Source organism: Hylobates moloch, unplaced genomic scaffold (assembly GCF_009828535.3).
Source record: "Hylobates moloch isolate HMO894 unplaced genomic scaffold, HMol_V3 SCAFFOLD_19, whole genome shotgun sequence".
Taxonomy (NCBI): Eukaryota; Metazoa; Chordata; class Mammalia; order Primates; family Hylobatidae; genus Hylobates; species Hylobates moloch.
Genome location: NW_026652294.1, coordinates 14973460 through 14995708, shown reverse-complemented (window position 1 = coordinate 14995708; position 22249 = coordinate 14973460). Strand labels below are relative to the sequence as shown.

The 22249-nt window shown below is 54.4% G+C and overlaps 1 protein-coding gene across 1 annotated transcript in view; it reads left to right on the top strand.

Annotated features, from left to right (window-relative positions):
• The window catches only part of LOC116459410 (TRIO and F-actin-binding protein-like), a 28077-nt gene extending 5828 nt beyond the window's left edge, over window positions 1-22249 (top strand). Inside the window, 5 exon segments of the mRNA XM_032139950.2 lie at window positions 6785-6924; window positions 9543-9744; window positions 12099-12267; window positions 20008-20610; window positions 20613-22249. Of these exon segments, the coding sequence (XP_031995841.2) occupies window positions 6785-6924; window positions 9543-9744; window positions 12099-12267; window positions 20008-20610; window positions 20613-22249 (2751 nt within the window).

Here is a 22249-nt window from a genome sequence, read left to right as displayed (position 1 = left end):
GAGTGAAGAAGAGTCATTTTTTTTTCTTTCTTTTTTTTTCATTTGAGACGGAGTCTCTCTCTGTCGCCAGGCTGGAGTTCAGTGGCTCAATCTCGGCTCACTGCAACCTCCGTCCCCTGGGTTCAAGTGATTCTTCTGCCTCAGCCTCCTGAGTACCTGGGATTACAGGTGCCCACCACCATGCCCAGCTAATTTTTGTATCTTTAGTAGAAACAGGGTTTCACCATGTTGGTCAGGCTGGTCTCGAACTCCTGACCTCGTGATCTGCCTGCCTCGGCTTTCCAAAGTGCTGGGATTACAGGCGTGAGCCACTGTGCCCGGCCGAGATTTTCTTCTTCAAGTTATTGAAGGAGTGAAGAAGAGTCATTTTCTGACTTTGTGACTAATGTAGTCTGCTGCCAAGCCTCCATGCATGTAAACACAGAGCACCTGATACACACGCAATGAGAAACCTGGGACCCATGAACCTCCGTGGGCCCTTCCAACCTTGACCCCCATGGCTTCGTCATTCCCATTGGGGTCTGAAGGTCCTCTTTTTTGGGGGGGGGGACAGAGTCTCGCTCTGTTGCCCAGGCTGGGGTGCAGTGGCGCAATCTGGGCTCACTGCAAGCTCCGCTTCCCAGGTTCATGCCATTCTCCTGCCTCAGCCTCCTGAGTAGCTGGGACTACAGGCACCTGCCACCACTCCTGGCTAATTTTTTGTCTTTTTAGTAGAGACAGGGTTTCACTGTGTTAGCCAGGATGGCCTCGATCTTCCTGACCTCGTTATTTGCCCACCTCGAACTCCCAAAGTGCTGGGATTACAGGCGGGAGCCACCGCGCCCAGCTTCTACCAGTCTTGATACCTCCAATAATAGCTCTCCTGTGCTCACCTGCAAATTCAGGTTCAGGGAACAGATGCCTGGGAGTCCATCTTTCATGCAAATGACCTTCTCCCAGTGGTTGGGAGGATGGCAGGCATGGAATAGGAGAGCCCTGGATTCAGGCTGGTCTGAGTTCTAGTCTCAATCCCACCATTTCCCACCTGAGACCTTGGGTCAGCTCACAAATTCATACATACTGAATAGGTGCTTAAAATGTGCCAGGCATTATGTTAGATGATGGGGAAATCATGATAAATCAGAAAGGCACAGCTGGGCACAGTGACTCACTCCTGTAATCCTAGCACTTTGGGAGGCCAAGGCGGGTGGATCACTTGGAGTTCAAGACCATCCTGGCAACATGGCGAAACCCCATCTCTACAAAAAATTTAAAAAATTAGCTGGGTGTGGTGGGATGTGGCTATAGTCTCAGTTACTCAGGAGGCTGAGGTGGGAGGATCACCTGAGACTGGGAGGCAGAGGCTGCAGTGAGCCGTGATCGCATTACTATATTTCAGCCTGGGTGACAGAGTTGGACTCTGTCTCAGAACAGAACAGAACAGTACAGGAGGGGGGGGGGGGGGGGGGGGGGGGGGGGGGGGGAGAGGGAGGAGGAGAGGAGGAGAGAGGGACACATCCCTGGCTTGTCTTCATGGGGCACATCCCTGGCTTGTCTTCATGGGGCTTATAGTCTAGTAAGCGAAATGCACATGATTATTTAATCTTGGTTGTGATAAATGTATAAAGGAACAGTAAGTGGCATGAAGGTAAAGGATAGGGCATTGGGGAAAGTTTCTCCAGAAAAAATGACATTTCAGCTGCTTGGTAAAGGCTGTGCGGGCATTAGCATTAGTTAGTGAAATTGCAGGAAGAGGAGAGGAAGGAAGGAGAATGTGCAAAGGCCAGCCTGGCATGGCAGCTCATGCCTGTAATCCCAGCACTTTGGGAGGCTGAGGCAGGAAGATCACTTGAACTCAGGAGTTTGAGACTAGCCTGGGCAGCACAGTGAGACCCCATTTCTACCCAAAAAAAAAAAATTATCCAGGCAGGATGGTGCACACCTGTAGTCCCAGCTAGTCAGAAGGCTGATGTGGGAGGATTACTGGAGCCCAGGAGTTCAAGGTTGCAGTGAGCCATGAGCATGCCAATGCACTCCAGCCTGGGCAACAGAATGAGATCTTGTCTCAAAAACAAAACAAACAAGTAGGTCGGGTGCAGTGGTTCACGCCTATAATCTCAGCACTTTAGAAGGCTGAGACGGGTGGATCACCTGAGGTCAGGAGTTCAAGACCACCCTGGCCAACATGGTGAAACCCCATCTCTATTAAAAATACACAAATTAGCCACGTGTGGTGGCGAGTGCCTGTAATCCCAGGTACTCAGGAGGCTGAGGCAGGAGAATCTCTTGAACCCAGGAGGCAGAGGTTGCAGTGAGCGAAGATTGCACCACTGTACTCCAGCCCGGGTGACAGAGCGAGAATCCTCTCAAAACAAAACAAACAAAGAATATGCAAAGGCCCTGAGGCAGAAAGGAGGCTGCACATCGGGCTGGAGAGGACAGCAAGAGGCGGGCACAGAGGAGCTATAGGACAAGGATGGAGAATGGGGGGAGGCCTGGTCTCACTGGCCTCGTGCGACTTTGTGGACATGTTGAAGACTTAGGATTCTGAAGTTTTTTTCTGTTTTGTTTTTGTTTTTTTTGAGATGGAGTCTCGCTCTGTCACCCAGGCTGGAGTGCAGAGGCGTGATCTCCGCTCACTGCAACCTCCGCCTCCCAGGTTCAAGTGATTCTCCTGCCTCAGCCTCCGAAGTAGCTGAGACTACAGGCATGCGCTACCAAGCCCAGTTAATTTTTGTATTTTTAGTAGAGATGGGGTTTCACCATGCCGCTCAGGTCTTGAACTCCTGGCCTCAAGCATTCTGCCCTCCTTGGTCTCCCAAAGTGCTGAGATTACAGGTGTGAGCCACCTCGCCCGGCCAAGCCACGGAAGATTTCAAATAAGGGAGTGACGTGTTCTGATTTGCATTTTTCACAGTCACTCTGATTGCTGGGCAGAGAGAATGGAGGGCAGGGTGGTGAGAGTGAATCAGGTGACCTGCCAGGAAAAGGTGCACGTACTCATCAGTGCCAGAGATGATTGGGGCTTTGAGATGGAGGCAAATGGACACATTTCCGAACTAATTGAGCAGGCACCTCTACAGGATTTGGGGGTGAGGGAGGGGAGAAACCCATGGCTGACTCCTGTTATTTCTCCAGGCAGGGTACTTGGGTTGGGAGGTCTGTTTGGAGTTGTCTGGGGCATGGTGTGGGGTGTCGGCAGGAAACTGGAAATGAGGGGGTGGTTAGTGAATTGGGGGGGCTGGAGCTTAGAGCCAGACCATCACAGGAGATGGAGGCCTGCGAGTCTTCAGGATCTGTCACTGATCAAAGTCTTGCTCACGGATGAGCCTATCGTCTGCGGAGGAAAGTGTGGAATGAGATGAGAATAGGCCTGGGTGGAGGCCAGGGAATCAGCAGAGACAGCCAAGAAGGCCAGAGGCTAGGAGGCAAACCCCACAGTGTGCCCCTCCTCCCCAGGAGCCAAGATTTTACCAGAGATAGTTTCAAGAGAGGGGGCCAGGCACAATGGCTCCCGCCTGTGATCACAGCACTTTAGGAGGCTGAGGCTGAAGGATGGCTTGAAACCAGGAGTTCAAGACCAGCCTAGATAACAAAGTGAGATCCCATCTCTACAAAACAAAGAATGAACTGGGTGTAGTGGTGCATGCCTGCAGTCCCAGCTACTGGGGAGGCTGAGGCAGGAGGATTATTTGAGCCCCGGAGATCGAGGCTGCAGTGCACTGTGATCATGCCACTGCCAGAGCAAGACTCTGAAAAAAAAAAAAAAAAAAAGATCAGAGAGGGGCACGACATCAAATCCTCCACTTTCTTGAGCTTCCAGTTGCTCTGATGATGATCAAGGCTGTGAAACTCTCCTTTGGCAAATGCATGAGGGGTGACTGTTGTGTCTCGGAGCCAGGCCCTGGGACCCAACTCTGGGCAGGAAGCAGCTCCCTGTGAACCAGATGTGATAGTAAAAAACTGACACTGGGCTGGGCGTGGTGGCTCATGCCTGTAATCCCAGCACTTTGGGAGGCCGAGGCGGGTGGATCACCTGAGGTCAGGAGTTTGAGACCAGCCTGACTAGCTTGGTGAAATCCTGACTCTACTAAAAATACAAAAATTAGCAGGGCGTGGTGGCGGGTGCCTGTAATCCCAGCTACTCGGGAGGCTGAGGCAGGAGAATTGCTTGAATGCCGGAGGTGGAGGTTGCAGTGAGCTGAGATCTGGCCACTGCACTCCAGCCTGGACAAGAGCAAAAAACTCCATCTCAAAACAAAAACAAAAACAAAAACCTCCTGGGCCCCAGAAGATGGCAACTGCCTCTTCTGGCCTCTTCCACCTGCCTGCCTGAGCACTCCTCTGCCACTCTGGACCTATTCCATGGTGCCTCGTGGTCAGGCATTGAAGGAATGGGTGGGTTTTTTTTCCATCACCTTTAGATGCTGCTGCTGGGGTTGAGGCGGGTCTCCCCTGGCTGACTCTGTCTGCCTCACCCACTCTCTCCCCATCTCTCTGTCACCACAGGTCTCCAGGGACCAAATTTAGCCCATTTTTCCTCCAAGGATTCTGGACCCTTGGCCATATTTGCCTCTAGCTTTAGGTCAAGAGATTTCCAACATAGAGTCAAAAAATCTGTATGTTTAAAAAAAAAAAAAAAAAACTGTCTGGGCGTGGTGGCTCACGCCTGTAATCCCAGCACTTTGGCCAAGGCAGGCAGATCACCTGCCATCAGGAGTTCAAGACCAGCCTGGTCAACATGGCAAACCACTGTCTCTATTAAAAATAGAAAAATTAGCCGGGCGTGGTGTCGGGCACCTGTAATCACAGCTACTGGGGTGGCTGAGGCAGAAGAATTGCTTGAACCCAGGAGGCGAAGGTTGCAGTGAGCCGAGACCGTGCCATTGCACTCTAACCTGGGCTACAAGAGCAAGACTCTGTCTCAAAAAAAAAAAAAAAAAAGCCCTTTACAAATATTAACTTATTTAATTATCAGAACACCCCTAGGAGGTGGGTCCTGCCATCCTGCCGGTTTTGTAGTGAGATAACTGAGACACAGAGAGGATAAGTCACGTGGTCCAGGTCTTGGTCGCTTCTCAGCCTCCATTTCCGAGAGGCGAAAACAATGCTCCGAAAGGGGAAGTCTGGCCTGAGGTCACCAGCTGGGAAGCGGAGGAGCCAGGATGGGGACCGAGGTCCATCTGAGGCCAGAGCCAGTGCTGACCTGCCAGACAGGAAATCAGAGCTGGGGACTGACCGTGGGGCCCACTCAAGTGGGTGGTGGGGTGGTGACGGGGGCTGGGGTGAAAGCCAGGATGAAGTGTCACATCAGGCTAGGGCTCCTGCTGGGCCTGGCGGGGCAGAGACCCCTGGCTGATGCCTGGCAAGCCTCTCCTCATTTCTGCAGTGTCGTCCCCTGGGTGGCCAAGGCGCCAGGCCTGGCTGTGGATCTGACACCTCCTGCTGCCGAGCTCTGATCAGAATCTGGCTGCAGGGCAGGGGGCGAAACTGAATCCCGCCGTGCGTCCCCTGGCCTGGATGTCACGGCAGACATCCCAACCCCACTTCTTGGCACTGCCTGACCCCAGCAGTGGCCTTCTTGGAACCTGGAGAGCCTGTGCCCACCCTGTGGTGCCGACCAGGCTGCTGCCTTGGCCCTGGGCTCTGGGCTCCAGGGTCCCCAGGGATCCCAGGCCCAGGCTTCTGCCCCTCCCGGCTCTCAGGTGAGCTGCTGGGATCGGGTTCCTGCGGTTTCATGTCCTGCATTGTTCTTGGCTGGGCCCCGGCTTATGAAACAGTAATGAGGGGCCCCTGCTCCCGAAGCCAGCCTCTAAGGTTTCCACTGCCTCAGCTGCTGCTGCCACCACAGCCCGGAGTCGGGGCCTGGGAGGGCGGCAGCGTGGGGGCCTGAGCCAGAGCCCCCCGGGGATGAGGGTGCTGACAGCCGACAGCCGCCACCACCGCCAGAGCCCGCAGCCCAGGTAATCCGAGAGGAGGCGGGGCGCAGGGTGCCATGGCCGCTGTCTCCCACCACCAGGGGAGGGAACTGCCGCTCTCCAGAGGTGGGGAGGAATTGGGGGGGGGGCCCTGGAGGTGAGCAGCCATTCCCCCCTGGTGAGCCCAGCACCAGACCAGCCTTCACAGGTGTGGCCTTGCCAAGGGCGGAGGGAGAGAGGAGTGGGCAGCTGGCTCTAGGCCCCTGTGCTTTTCCTGGGGCCTTGACCCTCCAGCCCTGGAGCCCCTGCCTCTCCTTTAGTGGGGCAAATCTCTTCTGTCCTCCAAGACCTTGTTTTCCCATCTCCTCTACCATCAAACTGCCTCTTCCTCCCTCAGCCCTCTCCCTTCTCTCAGCCAGCCTAATTCTTCCTCCTTGCCCTTGTCTTTTGGCTGCAAAAGACCCTGGTGGATCCTTCTATCCACCTCGTTCTGGGGTGCACACGCATACATGCACGTATACATGAACTTGCACTGGTGCAAACATACGGATCGGTGTACCCGTGGCACCTGCGTAGACACGCATGAGCAAGAGCTCAGTCCACCTATGTGCACATATGTGCCCCCAATACCAGGCCTTTATCTACACACATACCTGCTCCAAGGCCCATATGTATGCACGCACGTGTGCAGGCACACACCAGGTACCTCAGCCAGCCCTCGGCTTGAGTCCCAAGGGGCGCTTCCAGCCTGATGGGCAGCTCCTTGAGAAGTGCAAGATCCTGGGAGGAGATGCCTGGAGACTCCCACACCACCGGGAGGGGCTGTGCAGGCGGGGGGAGCCCCCACGTGGGTGCTGAGCTGTCTCCTCTCTCCAACCCTGGCCCAGGAGCTCAGGAGCCCTTCAGGTGCTGAGGTGCCCTACTGCGACCTGCCTCGATGCCCACCTGCCCCTGAGGACCCACTCAGCGCCTCAACCTCCGGCTGCCAGTCTGTGGTGGACCCGGGCCTCAGGCCAGGGCCCAAGAGGTGGGTAGAGTCCCAGGGCCCAGGAAGGGCTTCATGGGGTGGAATGCCCTTGCCCTTCCCATTTGCACTCCTTCCCCAAGGCAGCACCTGTCTCTAATGGCTACTGGCATGGGTCACGTGGTCAGTCCTCCAAACCTAGGCACAGGTGGGTGGTGGGCATGCTCCTTGGGCCCACAGGAAGAACTCAGATCACACCACCCTGTTTGCACCTGGGTGGCTAAGCCTCCCCTCCCCAATCCTGGCTGTCTCTCCCAGGGGCCCTGCCCACCCCATAACCTCCCAAGACCGAGCTCAGCTTTGCCCCGGGGTGTGTGGCTGCTGTGCACCCACCTTGCAGTGGGCATGGCCACAGCCTACTCACATTTCCTGGTTCCCTTTGCACAGCTTTAGAAAGATTAAATAGTCCCTGCACCCAGGGGCACCTGCTGTCACCCACCTACCTGGGTGTGCACTGCTCCAGGCTCTGGGGTTCCTTCCACCCTCAGGCCTGAGTGGCAATCCCCCTTTAAGGTCATGGTACCTTGGGAGGCCATGGTCTGAGAGTCTAGAAACCTGAGTTCCAGCTTCAGATCCATCCCTGATGGGTCTTGAGCAAGTTACTCTGTCTTTCTGTGTCTCAGTTTCCCTGTCTGTAAAATAAGAGGGATTGAATCAAATCAGCATTGTGCTGAGATCATTCATGTGCTCCTCACAGGTAGGCATATTAAAACAAACAAACAAACAAACAAACAAAAAACAGGCTGGGTGCAGTGGCTCATGCCTGTAATCCCAGCACTTTGGGAGGCCAAGGTGGGCAGATCATTTGAGGTCAGGAGGTCGAGACCAGCCTGACCAACATGGCGAAACCCTGTCTCTACTAAATATACAAAAATTAGCCAGGCATGGTGGCAGGTGCCTGTATTCCCAGCTGCTCGGTAGGCTGAGGCAGGAGAATCACTTGAACCCAGGAGGCAGAGGTTGCAGTGAGTTGAGATCGTGCCATTACACTCCAGCCTGGGTGATATAGCGAGACTCCATCTCCAAAAAAAAAAAAAAAAACACAAAAAAAAAAAAAAAAAAAACAAAACAAAGACAACTTTTTTAATCAAGTATGTTTCAGAAAGTCTGGGATAAATGAAGTTGAATAGCTTTCCTGCAGGACTTGTCAGAGCCTTTAGCTTGCCTGTGTGCGTTGTGGCTTTTGGGTAAGGGAAGTAGAGAAGTATGTCATTTGACTACAGAGCTCTTTTTTATGGCCATCACTTATTATCATCGTGTAGGCCAGTCTGTGGGTCACTCTTTGGGGATACTGCCAGTGCTAAGCTTTCTTGAGCCTGTGACTTCTTTTAAAGCAGAGCCTTCTCTGCAGTTCCCTCCCTCAGCATCTGGGCTGGTGAACCTGTCAATGCCCGTGGAGCCCTGCTGCCTCTCACATCCTCATTAGCCAAGCATGAGTCTGTCTTCTTAGACTTACTGAACTTGGGGTCAGTAGACTAAGACTAAGACTCAAAGTTGGGGCTGGGGCAATAGTTTTGGTTCATAACACAGCTCTGCCCTTTCCTATCTCGGTGACCTTGGCCAGTTTCTTGACCTCTCTGAGCCTCAGTGTCTTCCTCTGTGAAATGGGAATTATTATTATTATTATTTTGAGATGGAATCTTGCTCTATCACCCAGGCTGGAGTGCAATGGCACGATGTTGGCTCACTGCAACCTCAGCCTCCTGAGTAGCTGGGATTCCAGGCATACGCCACCACACCCAACTAATTTTTGTATTTTTATTTATTTATTTTTGAGATAGAGTCTGGCGCTGTCACCCAGGCTGGAGTGCAATGGCACGATCTTGGCTCACTGCAACCTCTGCCTCCTGGCTTCAAGCGATTATCTTGCCTCAGCCTCCTGAGTAGCTGGGATTACAGGCGTGTGCCACCACCATGCCCATCTAATTTTTGTATTTTTAGTAGAGACGGGATTTCACCATGTTGGACAGGCTAGTCTCGGACTACTGACCTCAGTTGATCCGCCCACCTCGACCTCCCAAAGTGCTAGGATTTCAGGTGTGAGCCACTGTGCCCGGCTTAAAATGGGAATTATTATACTTACTTTAAAGGGATGCTGTTGCCGGGCGCGGTGGCTCACGCCTGTAATCCCAGCACTTTGGGAGTCCGAGGCGGGCAGATCACGAGGTCAGGAGATCGAGACCATCCTGGCTAACACGGTGAAACCCCGTCTCTACTAAAAAATACAAAAAATTAGCCAGGAGTGGTGGCAGGTGCCTGTAGTCCCAGCTACTGGGGAGGTTGAGGCAGGAGAATGGCATGAACTCGGGAGGCAGAGATTGCAGTGAGCCGAGATGGCGCCACTGCACTCCAGCCTGGGTGACAGAGCGAGACTCTGTCTCAAAATAAATAAATAAATAAATAAATAAATAATAAAATTACGGAAAAAAAGGGATGCTGTTTTAGCTCAATGAGGCAACCCATATAAAAAGCCTGACACAGAGGCAGCCCTCAGCACTGGCTCCCTTTCCCACACCAGCGTGTGGGCCCCAGGCTCCCTGTGTGAGTGAGTGCGTATGCCTGGGTGGGATGGGGGATACTCCTAACTCCCCATTACTTTTTGGGTCTGTCTCCTCTCCCAGGGGCCCATCCCCCTCAGCAGGGCTCCCGGAAGAGGGTCCCACAGCTGCCCCCAGGAGCGGGAGCCGAGAGCTTGAGGCAGTGCCCTATCTGGAGGGCCTGACCACTTCCCTGTGTGGCAGCTGCAACGAAGACCCCGGCTCTGACCCCACCTCCAGCCCTGACTCTGCCACCCCTGATGATACCAGCAACTCGTCCTCTGTGGTGAGCCAGGAGTGGGAGATGGGGGGACAAGAGTGGCTCACACCTCCATCTGCAGTCCTGGGTCCCACCTAAACCTCTAGGCCAGAGCTGAGCCTCACACCAGGGAATCCGGCGAGGTCCTCTGGACCATTAGCTGGCAGCTTGGGCCACCCCGGCAAACCCCTGGAGGGTGGGGATTTCTGCACAGGCTGGCCCAGGGCGGCTGGGGTCTGGCTGTGAAAGATGGGAAAGGAGTTTCAGCTGACAGGAGCTCTGGGTGAATCACCAGCAGGCTCGGGCTGCCACACACTCTCAGATTCCAGAGGGCTGGGGTGTTGGGTGTGGTGTCTAGAGCAAGAGTGGCACAGAGCCCCAGGGCCCTGCCCTCGCCACACAGTGCTGAGCCCCACGGCCAGCCCTGGAATAGATTTCCAAGGGACAGAGGAAAGGGAGCAGGCTGCGGGGGTCATTTAGCCACGAAGAGAGAAGAGCCAGCAGTCTTTCCTCCAGCATTTGCACTTTGAGGGGCTGCCGCAGAGCAGGAGAGACAGGTTTGTCCCAGGAGACCCCCCAAAAGGAAAATGATGGGGGGTGGTGATAAGACTCAGAATAAAACAACCCAGCCTCGCATGCTTCGTGGCCAGCTCCATGCTAAGGGCTTGGTGGGTGTGGGCTCAGGGGAGACTCACCACACCCTCGGAGGTGGAGATTTCAATCGCCCCATATGGGGCTGAGGCTCAGAGCGGGGAGCAACTTAGTGGAGGCCACACATCTGGGAAGTAGTGGGGCTAGGATTTGAACCCACTTCTCTCTGGCCCCTGGGGGTTTCTCACACAGTCCCAGATGCGGAACCCTGGGACTCTGGGCAAAGCTCTTGGCTTCAATGGACGTGCATGCCTCCTAGGTCCATTGAAGATCAGCGACTTAGCACTTAGCACCTGCTAGAGCCAGCACAGTGCCAGGCAAACAGCACGTGCTTTTAATTTAATTGATTGATTGAAGACTGGGTGCGGTGGCTCACGCCTGTAATCCCAGCACTTTGGGAGGCCAAGGTGGGTGGATCACCTGAAGTCAGAAGTTTGAGACCAGCCTGGCCAACATGGTGAAACTCCGTCTCTACTAAAAATACAAAAATTAGCAGGGTATGGTGGTAGGCACCTGTAATCCCAGCTACTTGGGAGTCTGAGACAGGAGAATCGCTTGAACCCAGGAGGTTGCAGTGAGCTTGGATTGCACCATTGCACTCCAGCCTGGGCAACAAGAGCAAAACTCCATCTTAAATAGAAAAAAAAAAGGTTGATTGATTGAGACAGGGTCTTGCTCCGTCACCCAGACTGGAGTGCAATGACGTGAACATGGCTCACTATAGCCTTGACTTCCTGGGCTCAAGTGATCCCCCCACCTCAGCCTCCTGAGTAGCTGGGACTATAGGCATGCACAATCATGCCTAGTTATTATTATTATTTTTTAAAATTTTGTAGAGACAGGGTCTCACTGTGTTGCCCAGGCTGGAAGTGCTTTTTACTGAGTCCATGGAGCGGAGTCTACACCACAGAAGGTGTGGCACCACTCACTGTCACCTCTCGGGGACAGAACTTGACAGTTTAGGAAGTGCTTTTTATTTTTTATTTAATTTTATTTATTTTTGAGATGGAATCTTGCTCTGTCACCTGGGCCGGAGTGCAGTGCCACGATCTCAGCTCACTGCAACCTCTGTCTCCCAGGTTCAAGCGATTCGCCTGCCTCAGCCTCTCGAGTATCTGGGATTACAGGCGCCCACCACCATGCCCGGCTAGTTTTTGTATTTTTAATAGAGACGGGGTTTCACCATGTTGGCCAGGCTGGTTTTGAGCTCCTGACCTCAGGTGATCCACCTGCCTCGGCCTCCCAAAGTGTTGGGATTACAGGCGTGAGCCACAGCACCCGGCAGGGAAGTGCTTTTTTTTGTTTGTTTGTTTTTGTTTTTGTTTTTTGAGATGGAGTTTCACTCTGTCACCCAGGCTGGAGTGCAGTGGCGCGATCTCCACTCACTGCAAGCTCCACCTCCCAGGTTCACACCATTCTCCTGCCTCAGCTTCCCAAGTAGCTGGGACCACATGTGCCTGCCACCACGCCCAGCTAATTTTTTGTATTTTTTAGTAGAGACGGGGTTTCACCGTGTTTGCCAGCATGGTCTCGATCTCCTGACCTCGTGATCCACCCGCCTCGGCCTCCCAAACTGCTGGGATTGCAGGCGTGAGCCACCGTGCCCGGCCAGGGAAGTGCTTTTTAATGTCAATTCCCTTCCCTTCCTTCTACCCCTCTCATTTGGGGAGTATATGTCCTGCAGCCTTTCTTCTCCCACAAACATACTTTCTCCTCCCCTTCTCTGGCAGGACTGGGACACTGTTGAGAGGCAGGAGGAGGCCCCCAGCTGGGATGAGCTCGCAGTGATGATCCCGAGGAGGCCTCGGGAGGCGCCGAGAGCTGACAGCTCCCAAAGGGCTCCGTCTCTCCTCACCAGGTCCCCTGTGGGAGGAGACACTGCAGGCCAGAAAAAGGAGGGTGAGTCCTTCTGCCAGGTTGGTTCCCATGGTGATGGCCTGGGGCCCCCAGATAGCCATCTCACTGGCCATTTGGGACTCTGGGCACGGCTGACTTTGGTGGCCTGTTAATAATAGTAACAGTTTGCATGTCATGATGGAGCAGCCACAATGAGTCATGCTACCCACTTCATTATTATTATTATTGTTGTTATTATTGTTTGGGACAGAGTCTTGCTCTGTTGCCCACGCTAGAGTGCAGTGGCACGATCTCGGCTCACTGCAACCTTTGCCTCCCCAGTTCAAGCGATTCTTCTGCCCCAGCCTCCCAAGTAGCTGAGATTACAGGCTCCCACCATCATGCCCAGCTAATTTTTGTATTTTTAGTAGACATGGGGTTTCACCATGTTGGCCCGGCTGGTCTCAAACTTCCAACCTTCAGTGATCTGCCCATCTCGGCCTCCTAAAGTGCCGGGATTACAGGCGTGATTACAGGCACGCCTGGCCTATTATTATTATTATTTTGAGATAGAGTCTCACACTGTTGCCCAGGCTGGAGTGCAGAGGTGCCATCTTGGCTCACTGCAACCTCCACCTCCTGGGTTCAAGCGATTCTCCTGCCTCAGCCTCCCTAGTAGCTGGGATTACAGGCATGCAACACCACGCCTGGCTAATTTTTGTATTTTTAGTAGAGACGGGGTTTTACCATGTTGGTCAGGCTTGTCTCAGATTCCTGGCTGGGGATTACAGGAGTGAGCCACTATGCCTGGCCTTAGCCAAGGAGTTTGGACTTTCTTCTCTAAATAGTAGGGAGCCACCGAAGGTTTTTGAGGAGGAAAGTCATGTAATTAAACCCGTGCCTCAGGAAGTTCCCTAGGTCAAAGGTGCAAAGGATGAATTGGAGCAGGGAGGGGTTGAAGGATGAGAAACCAGTTAAGAGACTGTTGCGGGCACTGTAGCAATAACTGGTTCAGGCATGAATCACTGGCGGATGCAAAATCGCTAGGGCAATAAGTTGTCAGGAAACAGGATAGTCATGGTCTCAAAGTATTGTGTCCGGAATTGGTGGGTTCTTGGTCTTACTGACTTCAAGAATGAAGCCGCGGACCCTCGCGGTGTTACAGTTCTTAAAGGCGGCGTGTCTGGAGTACAGTGTTCCTTCTGATGTTCAGATGTGTTTGGAGTTTCTTCCTTCTGGTGGGTTCGTGGTCTCGCTGGCTCAGGAGTGAAGCTGCAGACCTTTGTGCTGAGTGTTACAGCTCTTAAGGCGGTGCGTCTGGAGTTGTTCGTTCCTCCTGGTGGGTTCGTGGTCTCAGTGGCTTCAGGAGTTAAGCTGCAGACCTTCACAGTGAGTGTCACAGCTCATAAAGGCAGTGTGGACCCAAAGAGTGAGCAGCAGCAAGATTTATTGCAAAGAGCAAAAGAACAAAGCTTCTACAATGTGGAAGGGGACCAGAGCGGGTTGCCACTGCTGGCTCGGGCAGCTTGCTTTTATTCTCTTATCTGGCCCCCACCCACATCCTGCTGATTGGTCCATTTTACAGAGAGCCAAGTGGTCTGTTTTGACAGGGTGCTGATTGGTGCATTTACAATCCCTGAGCTAGACACAAAGGTTCTCCACAGCCCCACTAGATTAGCTAGATACAGAGTGTGGATGCAAAGGGTCTCCAAGTCCCCACCAGAGTAGCTAGATACAGAGTGTCAGGCCGGGCACAGTGGCTCGCGCCTGTAATCCCAGCACTTTGGGAGGCCGAGGTGGGCGGATCACCTGAGGTTGGGAGTTCGAGACCAGCCTGACTAACATGGAGAAACCTCATCTCTACTAAAAATACAAAATTAGCCGGGCGTGGTGGTGCGTGCCTGTAATCCCAGCTTCTCGGGGGGCTGAGGCAGGAGAATCGCTTGAACCCGGGAGGCGGAGGTTGCGGTGAGCCGAGATCGTGCCATTGCACTCCAGCCTGGGCAACAAGAGCAAAACTCTGTCTCAAAAAAACAAAACAAAACAAAACAAAACAGAGTGTCTATTGGTGCATTCACAAACCCTGAGCTAGACACAGGGTGCTGATTGGTGTGTTTACAAACCTTGAGCTAGAGACAGAGTGCTGATTGGTGTATTTACAATCCCCTAGCTAGACATACAGTTTCTCCAAGTTCCCACTAGACTCAGGAGCCCAGCTGGCTTCACCCAGTGGATCTCGCTCTGGGGCTGCAGGTGGAGCTGCCTGCCAGTCCCGCACCATGCACCCACACTCCTCAGCCCTTGGGTGGTTGATGGGACTGGGCGCCGTGGAGCAGGGGTGGTGCTCGTCCGGGAGGCTCAGGCTGCACAGGAGCCCACGGAGGTGGGGGGAGGCTCAGGCATGGCGGGCTGCAGGTCCCAAGCCCTGCTCTGCGGGAAGGCAGCTAAGGCCCCGCGAGAAATTGAGCACAGCGCTGGTGGGCCGGCAGTGCTGGGGGACCCAGCACACCCTCCACAGCCGCTGGTCCAGGTGCTAAGCCCCTCGTTGCCCGGGGCCAGCAGGGCCAGCTGGCCGCTCCGAGTGCGGGGCCACCAAGCCCATGCCCACCCGGAACTCCAGCTGGCCGGCAAGCGCCACGTGCAGCCTGGGTTCCCGCTCGTGCCTCTCCCTCCACACCTCCCTGCAAGCTGAGGGAGCCAGCTCCGGCCTCGGCCAGCCCAGGAAGGGGCTCCCACAGTGCAGCGGCAGGCTGAAGGGCTCCTCAAGTGCTGCCAAAGTGGGAGCCCAGGCAGAGGAGGCGCCGAGAGCGAGCGAGGGCTGTGAGGGCTGCCAGCATGCTGTCACCTCTCAGTATCACCCCTCAGATTCTGCATCAATTACTGAGAGAAAAGGCACCCTTAGGCTGGGGAGAGCGGAAAGATACCACCGTCACCAAGCGGCTGCCCAGCATCCCCAGAGTGGGGCAAACCAACATCAGATGCCTCCTGATGTGATGCATGGGGTCGGGGGAGGGGATGCTGGGGTGGGCACAGAATCCCTTCCCTTCTAAATCGTCCTGCTGAAAATGCATTGCCTACACCTAACCCCAGTGAGACATCAGACAAACCCGAACTGAAAGACATTCTGCAAAATGACTAGGCTCCTCATAAGACAAAAAGCGGCTAGGGGACTGTTCTTGATTAAAAGAGACTAACAGGACAAGGACGTGGAATGCCATGTGTGAGCCCATTGGGATCTGGGACAGGAGGAGACAGAGCTGTGACAGGCATTACTGGGACAACTGGGGCATTTTTTTTTTTTTTGAAATGGAGTCTTGCTCTGTTGCCCAGGCTGGAGGGCAGTGGCGCCATCTCGGCTCACTGCAACCTCTGCCTCCTGGGTTTAAGCGATTCTCCTGCCTCAGCCTCCTGAGTAGCTGGGATTACAGGTGCCTGCCACCACGCCCAGCTAACTTTTTGTATTTTTAGTAGAGACAGGGTTTCACCATGTTGAGCCTGATGGGATCCGCGACACGCCTGTAGTCCCAGCTACTCGGGATGCTGAGGCAGGAGAATCACTTGAACTTGGGAGGTGGAGGTTGCAGTGAGCCGAGATCGCCCCACTGCACTCCAGCCTGGGCAACAGAATAAGACTCCATCTCAAATAAATAAATAAATAAATAAATAAATAAATAAATAAATAAGGGCCATGTTTGTGGGGTGAGAAGGGGACAGAGAAGGAGAAAGGTTTAGGAGGCAGACTTGATGGTACTCAGGACAGGAGGATACACGGTCACAGCTCCTGGCCTGGGTGTCTGCATAGATGGTGTGCCCTTTGCTGACAGCAGGTGGCTGGGGAGCGGATGCGCCCAGCGCTAGCTGTGCTGTGTGGGATTTGCTAGCCCCGAGGAAGAGGTTTTGAGGCTTCAGATGCTCAGAGAAGCAGGGGATGGAGATGTGGCATCTTTAACTGAGGGGCAGCGCTAACTCAGGCACTCAGTGGATGTTTACTTACTGCCCACAAGTCAATCATGGCTGAATAGATGAGGCAGCAATGAGAACAGCAGCAGCATTACAACAGTGACCCGCTTTTCTCATGTTCCAGGCCTTGTGCTAAATAAATGTCTTGCACAGAATCATTCTGGGCTCCCCGACCCCTCACTCCTGGTCTGCCTCCTTCCTCACCGGCCATTCCACCTCGCTCTCCTTTGCTGAGGCCACCTCCTCTGCCTCACTTTTAAATATCGGATGCCCCAGATCCCAGTCCTGGGCCCCTTCTGTCCTCTCCCTGCACACTTAGCTGCTTGGCTTTCGGTACCGTCTGGGAAAAACCATGACTCCAGAGTCCACATCTCTGGCCTTGATTTCTCCCCTGAACCTGCCAGTTTATACAACCCAGCCCTCCACTGCATTAATCACACCTCAGGCCCCACACTGCACTCATTGTTCCACTCATTTCCCCCCCCGCCTTTTTTTTTTTTTTTGAGAAGGAGTTTCACTCTTGTTGCCCAGGCTGGAGTGCAATGGCGCGGTCTCGGCTCACCGCAACCTCCGCCTCCCGGGTTCAAGCCATTCTCCTGCCTCAGGCTCCCAAGTAGCTGGGATTACAGGCATGCGCCACCATGCCCGGCTAATTTTGTATTTTTAGTAGAGACGGGGTTTCTCCATATTGGTCAGGCTGGTCTCAAACTCCCGACCTCAGGTGATCCGCTTATCCGCTTGCCTCGGCTTCTCAAAGTGCTGGGATTACAGGCGTAAGTGACCACGCCCGGCCCACTGCTACAATACTATTAACTAAGCTACAGACTTGAAGGGATTCACCAGTTTTTCTACTAATATCCTTTTTCTGTTCCTGGATCCATTCCAGGATCCCACATTGCCTCTAGTCCCTCTCCTCATCTCCTCCGTCTCCTCCAATCTGTGACAGCTTTCCCATCTCTTCCAGTTTCCCCTGAAGGCTGGGGGTACAGCAATCTGCTCACCTTTGACTTTAGAAAAAGTCTCCCTGGATGAACGATGACATTGGCCCCACAGTGCCCAGGCTTGGGGGCTACTGCAACCATCCAGGAGAGAAGCAGTGGTGGCTTGGAGTAGGAAGTAGGTGTAGATGAGAGAAACAGGTGAATATGGAATGTATTTATTTTATTTTTCGTAGAGATAGGGGCTCACTATGTTGCCCAGGCTGGTCTCCAACTCCTGGGCTCAAGCAATCCTCCTGCCTCAGCCTCCTGAAATGTTGGAATTACAGGTGTGAGCCACTACCAGGCATGAAACGTATTTTAGAATGGCCATGGGACATCAGCCACCAGCAAATTTTTTTGTTTTTTGTTTTTTGTTTTCTGAAACAGAGTCTCGCTCTGTCACCCAGGCTGGAGTGCAGTGGCCACATCTCTGCTCACTGCAACCTCCACCTCCCGGGTTCAAGCAATTCTCCAGCCTCAGCCTCCCAAGTAGCTGGGATTACAGGCATGCACCACTGCATCCGGCTAATTTTTTTTTTTTTTTTGAGACAGAGTCTTGCTCTGTTGCCCAGGCTGGAGTGCAGTGGCGCGATCGCGGCTCACTGCAAGCTCCGCCCCCCAGGTTCACGCCATTCTCCTGCCTCAGCCTCCTGCCACTACAAGCGCCCGCCACCACGCCCGGCTAATTTTTTTTTTCTTTTTTTTTGTATTTTTAGTACAGATGGGGTTTCACCGTGTCAGCCAGGCTGGTGTCGATCTCCTGACCTCGTGATCCGCCCGCCTCGGCCTCCCAAAGTGCTGGGATTACAGGCGTGAGCCACCATGCCCGGCCACATCCAGCTAATTTTTGTATTTTTAGTAGAGACCGGTTTCACCATGTTGACCAGGCTGGTCTCGAACTCCTGACCTCAGATGATCCACCTGCCTCGGCCTCCTAAAGTGTTAGCATTACAGGCGTGAGCCACCGCACCTGGCAACCATACAAATTTTGAATTCTCTGCTAGGTGCTGGGAACTCAGACTTCACCAACACCAGCCCAGAGAGGCTGGATGGGGCAGTGGCTGCAAAGGGAGAGGACAGGGGATCTTATGAAGGCATGAAGAGAGGGGATCTGCATGAAGGCGACTGTGGCTACTTTTTTGTTTCGTTTGTTGTTTTAAGACAATGTCTTGCTCTGTTGCCCATGCTGGAGGGCAATGGCACAATCTTGGCTCACTGCAACCTCCACCTCCTGGGCTCAGGCAATCCTCCGGCCTCAGCCTCCTAGGTAGCTGGGACTACAGGCATGTACCACCAGGCTCTACTAAGTTTTAAAAAACTTGTAGTAGAGACAGGGTCTCGCCATGTTGCCTAGGCTGGTCTGGAACTCCTGAGCTCAAGTGATCCTCCCACCTTGGCCTCCCAAAGTGCTGGGATTACAGGTGTGAGCCACCACACCCACAGATGTGGCTCCTTTAAGGTGAGGCCATTATACCCTTTACTCTTCACCTAAAGCAGTAGCCAAGGGACGTGTACATAGGGGTGCTCAACACCTGCTAGGTGACTGAGGGATTGAGCGGGGTGGAGGGTGATACACCAAGGTCATGGCAACTCTGTCATGAGGCTAGGAGTTGCAAAGAGGGTCACTACTGAGGACAGTTACATTAATCCTTTAGGCCAGTGCTTCTGAAACTATAAGGTGTACAAATCACCAGACAGTTTTGTTAAATGCAGATTCAGAAGCAGCGCATCTGGGCTGGGACCTGAGATTCTGCATTTCTGGCAAACTCCCAGCTACCAGTTTATAAAAGGTTGTCCATCCCTGCACCTTTCCCATCTTCATGGCAGCCCTGGAAGAAGCCTCAGGGTAGGAACATTTGGATACAAAAAACAGGGGCTTTCTAGAGCTGTCGCACATGAAACAGGCTCATTAGAACCTGTCTCTACTAAAAATACAAGAATGAGCTGGGCATGGTGGTGCATGCCTGTAATCCCAGCTACTTGGGAGGCTGAGGCAGGAGAATCATTTGAACCCAGGAGGCATAGGTTGCAGTGAGCCGAGATAGCGTCATTGCACTCCAGCCTGGGTGACAGTGTGAGACTCTGTCTCAAAAAAAAAAAAAAAAAAAAAAGGCCAGGCACGGTGGCTCATGCCTGTAATCCCAGCACTTTGGGAGGCCGAGGTGAGTGGATCACCTGAGGTCAGGAGTTCGAGACCAGCTTGGCCAACATGGTGAAACCCTGTCTCTACTAAAAATACAAAAATTAGCCGGGCGTGGTGGCGCATGCCTGTAATCCCAGCTACACGGGAGGCTGAGGCAGTGGAGAGTGGCTTGAACCCGGGAGGTGGAGGTTGCTGTGAGCCGAGATGGTGCCACTGCATTCCAGCCTGGGCGACAGAGCAAGACTCTGACTCAAAAACAAAACAAACAAACAAAAAAACAAGAAATGGGGGGAATTCCTTGGATTCTGATTGAAGGAAATAAAACTGGGAAGGGCAGACTGTCAGGTGGCTGCTGCTGGGCCCACCTCTCCCTCCCTGGGGTCACATAGGCTATTGTCAACACTTCTCTCCACAAATTTGCTTCTTCTCTGTCTTGTCTGTGGATCCCCAGACCCTGTGGCCTTCCAGTTCTTGAACCCATCTCTTGACTGAGTCAGGGTCTCAATTTCAAATTCTGGACCTCAGCTCGAGAGAGGCATCCAAGCCCTGTCTAATCAGCCTTGGTCAGAGAGGTGGAGTCACTTGGTACAGACAGTGAGACCTGTAAGAGGAGGGTGTGGGGTCTGCCCTAATCACTGGTCCTAAGGGACAAAGAAAGGTAGAATGTGAGAGCTGCCTGGACCTCTCCCCTTACCTTGAGCCCCTCTCTTCTCTCTCCAGACACCGGCGGTGGGGGCCAGAGCGCAGGACAGCGCTGGGCAAGGCTCCGGGGAGAAAGTGGGTTCTCCCTGGAGCGGCGTCGGTCGACACTGACCCAGGCTTCCTCCATGACACCACACAGCGGACCTCGAAGCACCACGTTTCAGGCTTCCCCTGCCCAAAGGGACACTGCTCAGGCTGCCTCTACATGTGAAACCCCCAGAGCCTCCTCTCCCCACCCAATCACCCAAAGGGACACCTCCAGGGCCTCATCCACCCAACAGGACGCCCCCAGGGCCTCATCTACACAGCGGAACACCCCCAGAGCTTCCTCTCCCTCACGAAGCACCCAACAGGATAACCCCAGAACCTCTTCTACTCAGCAGGACAACCCCCAAACTTCTTTTCCTACTTGTACTCCCCAGCGGGAAAACCCCAGGATACCCTGTGTCCAGCAGGATGATCCCAAAGCGTCCTCTCCCAACAGAACCACTCAACGAGAGAATTCCAGAACATCCGGTGCCCAGCGGGACAATTCCAGAGTCTCCAGAGCCTCCTCTCCCAATAGAGCCACACGAGACAACCCCAGAACATCCTGTGCCCAGCGGGACATTCCCAGAGCCTCGCCCGACGAGACAATCCCAGGGCCTCCTCTCCCAACAGAACCATCCAGCGAGACAGCCCCAGAACATCCTGTGCCCAGCGGGACAATCTCAGAGCCTCCTCTCCCATCAGAGCCACCCAACAGGACAACCCCAGAACTTGTATTCAACAGAACATCCCCAGATCATCTTCCACCCAACAAGACAACCCTAAAACCTCTTGTACCAAACGGGATAACCTCAGACCCACTTGCACACAGCGGGACCGCACACAGTCCTTTTCCTTTCAACGAGACAACCCTGGAACCTCCTCATCTCAATGCTGCACCCAAAAGGAGAATCTGAGACCATCATCTCCCCACCGCTCCACTCAATGGAACAATCCCAGGAATTCATCTCCCCATCGTACTAACAAAGACATCCCCTGGGCCTCGTTTCCCCTCCGGCCAACTCACAGTGATGGTCCCCGAACCTCTTCCCCATCTCGCTCCAACCAAAATGAGGTTCCCTGGGCATCCATCGCCCTCCGGCCAACCCAAGGTGACAGGCCTCAGACATCCTCTCCCAGCAGGCCAGCCCAGCATGACCCACCCCAGTCCTCCTTTGGCCCCACCCAGTACAACTTGCCATCCCGGGCCACCTCTTCCTCCCATAACCCAGGCCACCAGAGCACCTCCCGGACTTCCTCACCTGTGTACCCCACTGCCTATGGGGCTCCCCTGACCTCTCCTGAGCCCTCCCAGCCCCCATGTGCTGTGTGCATTGGGCACCGGGATGCCCCTCGAGCCTCTTCGCCCCCTCGCTATTTGCAGCACGACCCCTTCCCCTTCTTCCCAGAGCCCCGCGCCCCTGAGAGTGTATCGCCCCACCACGAGCCTCCCTATATACCACCTGCTGTGTGCATTGGACACCGAGATGCCCCCCGGGCGTCCTCGCCCCCCCGCCACACCCAATTTGACCCCTTTCCCTTCCTCCCAGACACATCAGACGCCGAGCATCAGTGTCAGTCCCCCCAACACGAACCCCTTCAGCTCCCTGCACCTGTGTGTATTGGGTACCGAGATGCACCCCGGGCCTCCTCCCCACCACGCCAGGTCCCAGAGCCTTCCCTCTTATTCCAGGACCTCCCCAGGGCCAGCACAGAGAGCCTTGTCCCTTCCATGGACTCAATGCACGAGTGCCCCCACATCCCCACCCCTGTGTGCATTGGGCACCGGGATGCACCCTCCTTCTCATCCCCACCACGCCAGGCTCCTGAGCCATCCCTCTTCTTCCAGGACCCCCCTGGAACTAGTATGGAGAGCCTGGCCCCCTCCACTGACTCTCTGCATGGCTCCCCAGTGCTGATCCCCCAGGTGTGCATCGGGCACCGGGATGCACCCCGAGCCTCCTCCCCACCCCGCCACCCACCCAGTGACCTAGCGTTCCTAGCACCCTCACCTTCGCTGGGCAGCTCCGGGGGCTCCCGGGGCTCAGCGCCTCCCGGGGAGACCAGGCACAACTTGGAGCGGGAGGAGTACACTGTGCTGGCCGACCTGCCCCCACCCAGGAGGCTGGTCCAGAGAGAGCCAGGGCCCCAGGCGCAGTGCAGCAGCGGGGGCCGCACCCGCAGCCCTGGCCGCGCAGAGGTGGAGCGCCTCTTCGGGCAAGAGCGCAGGTGA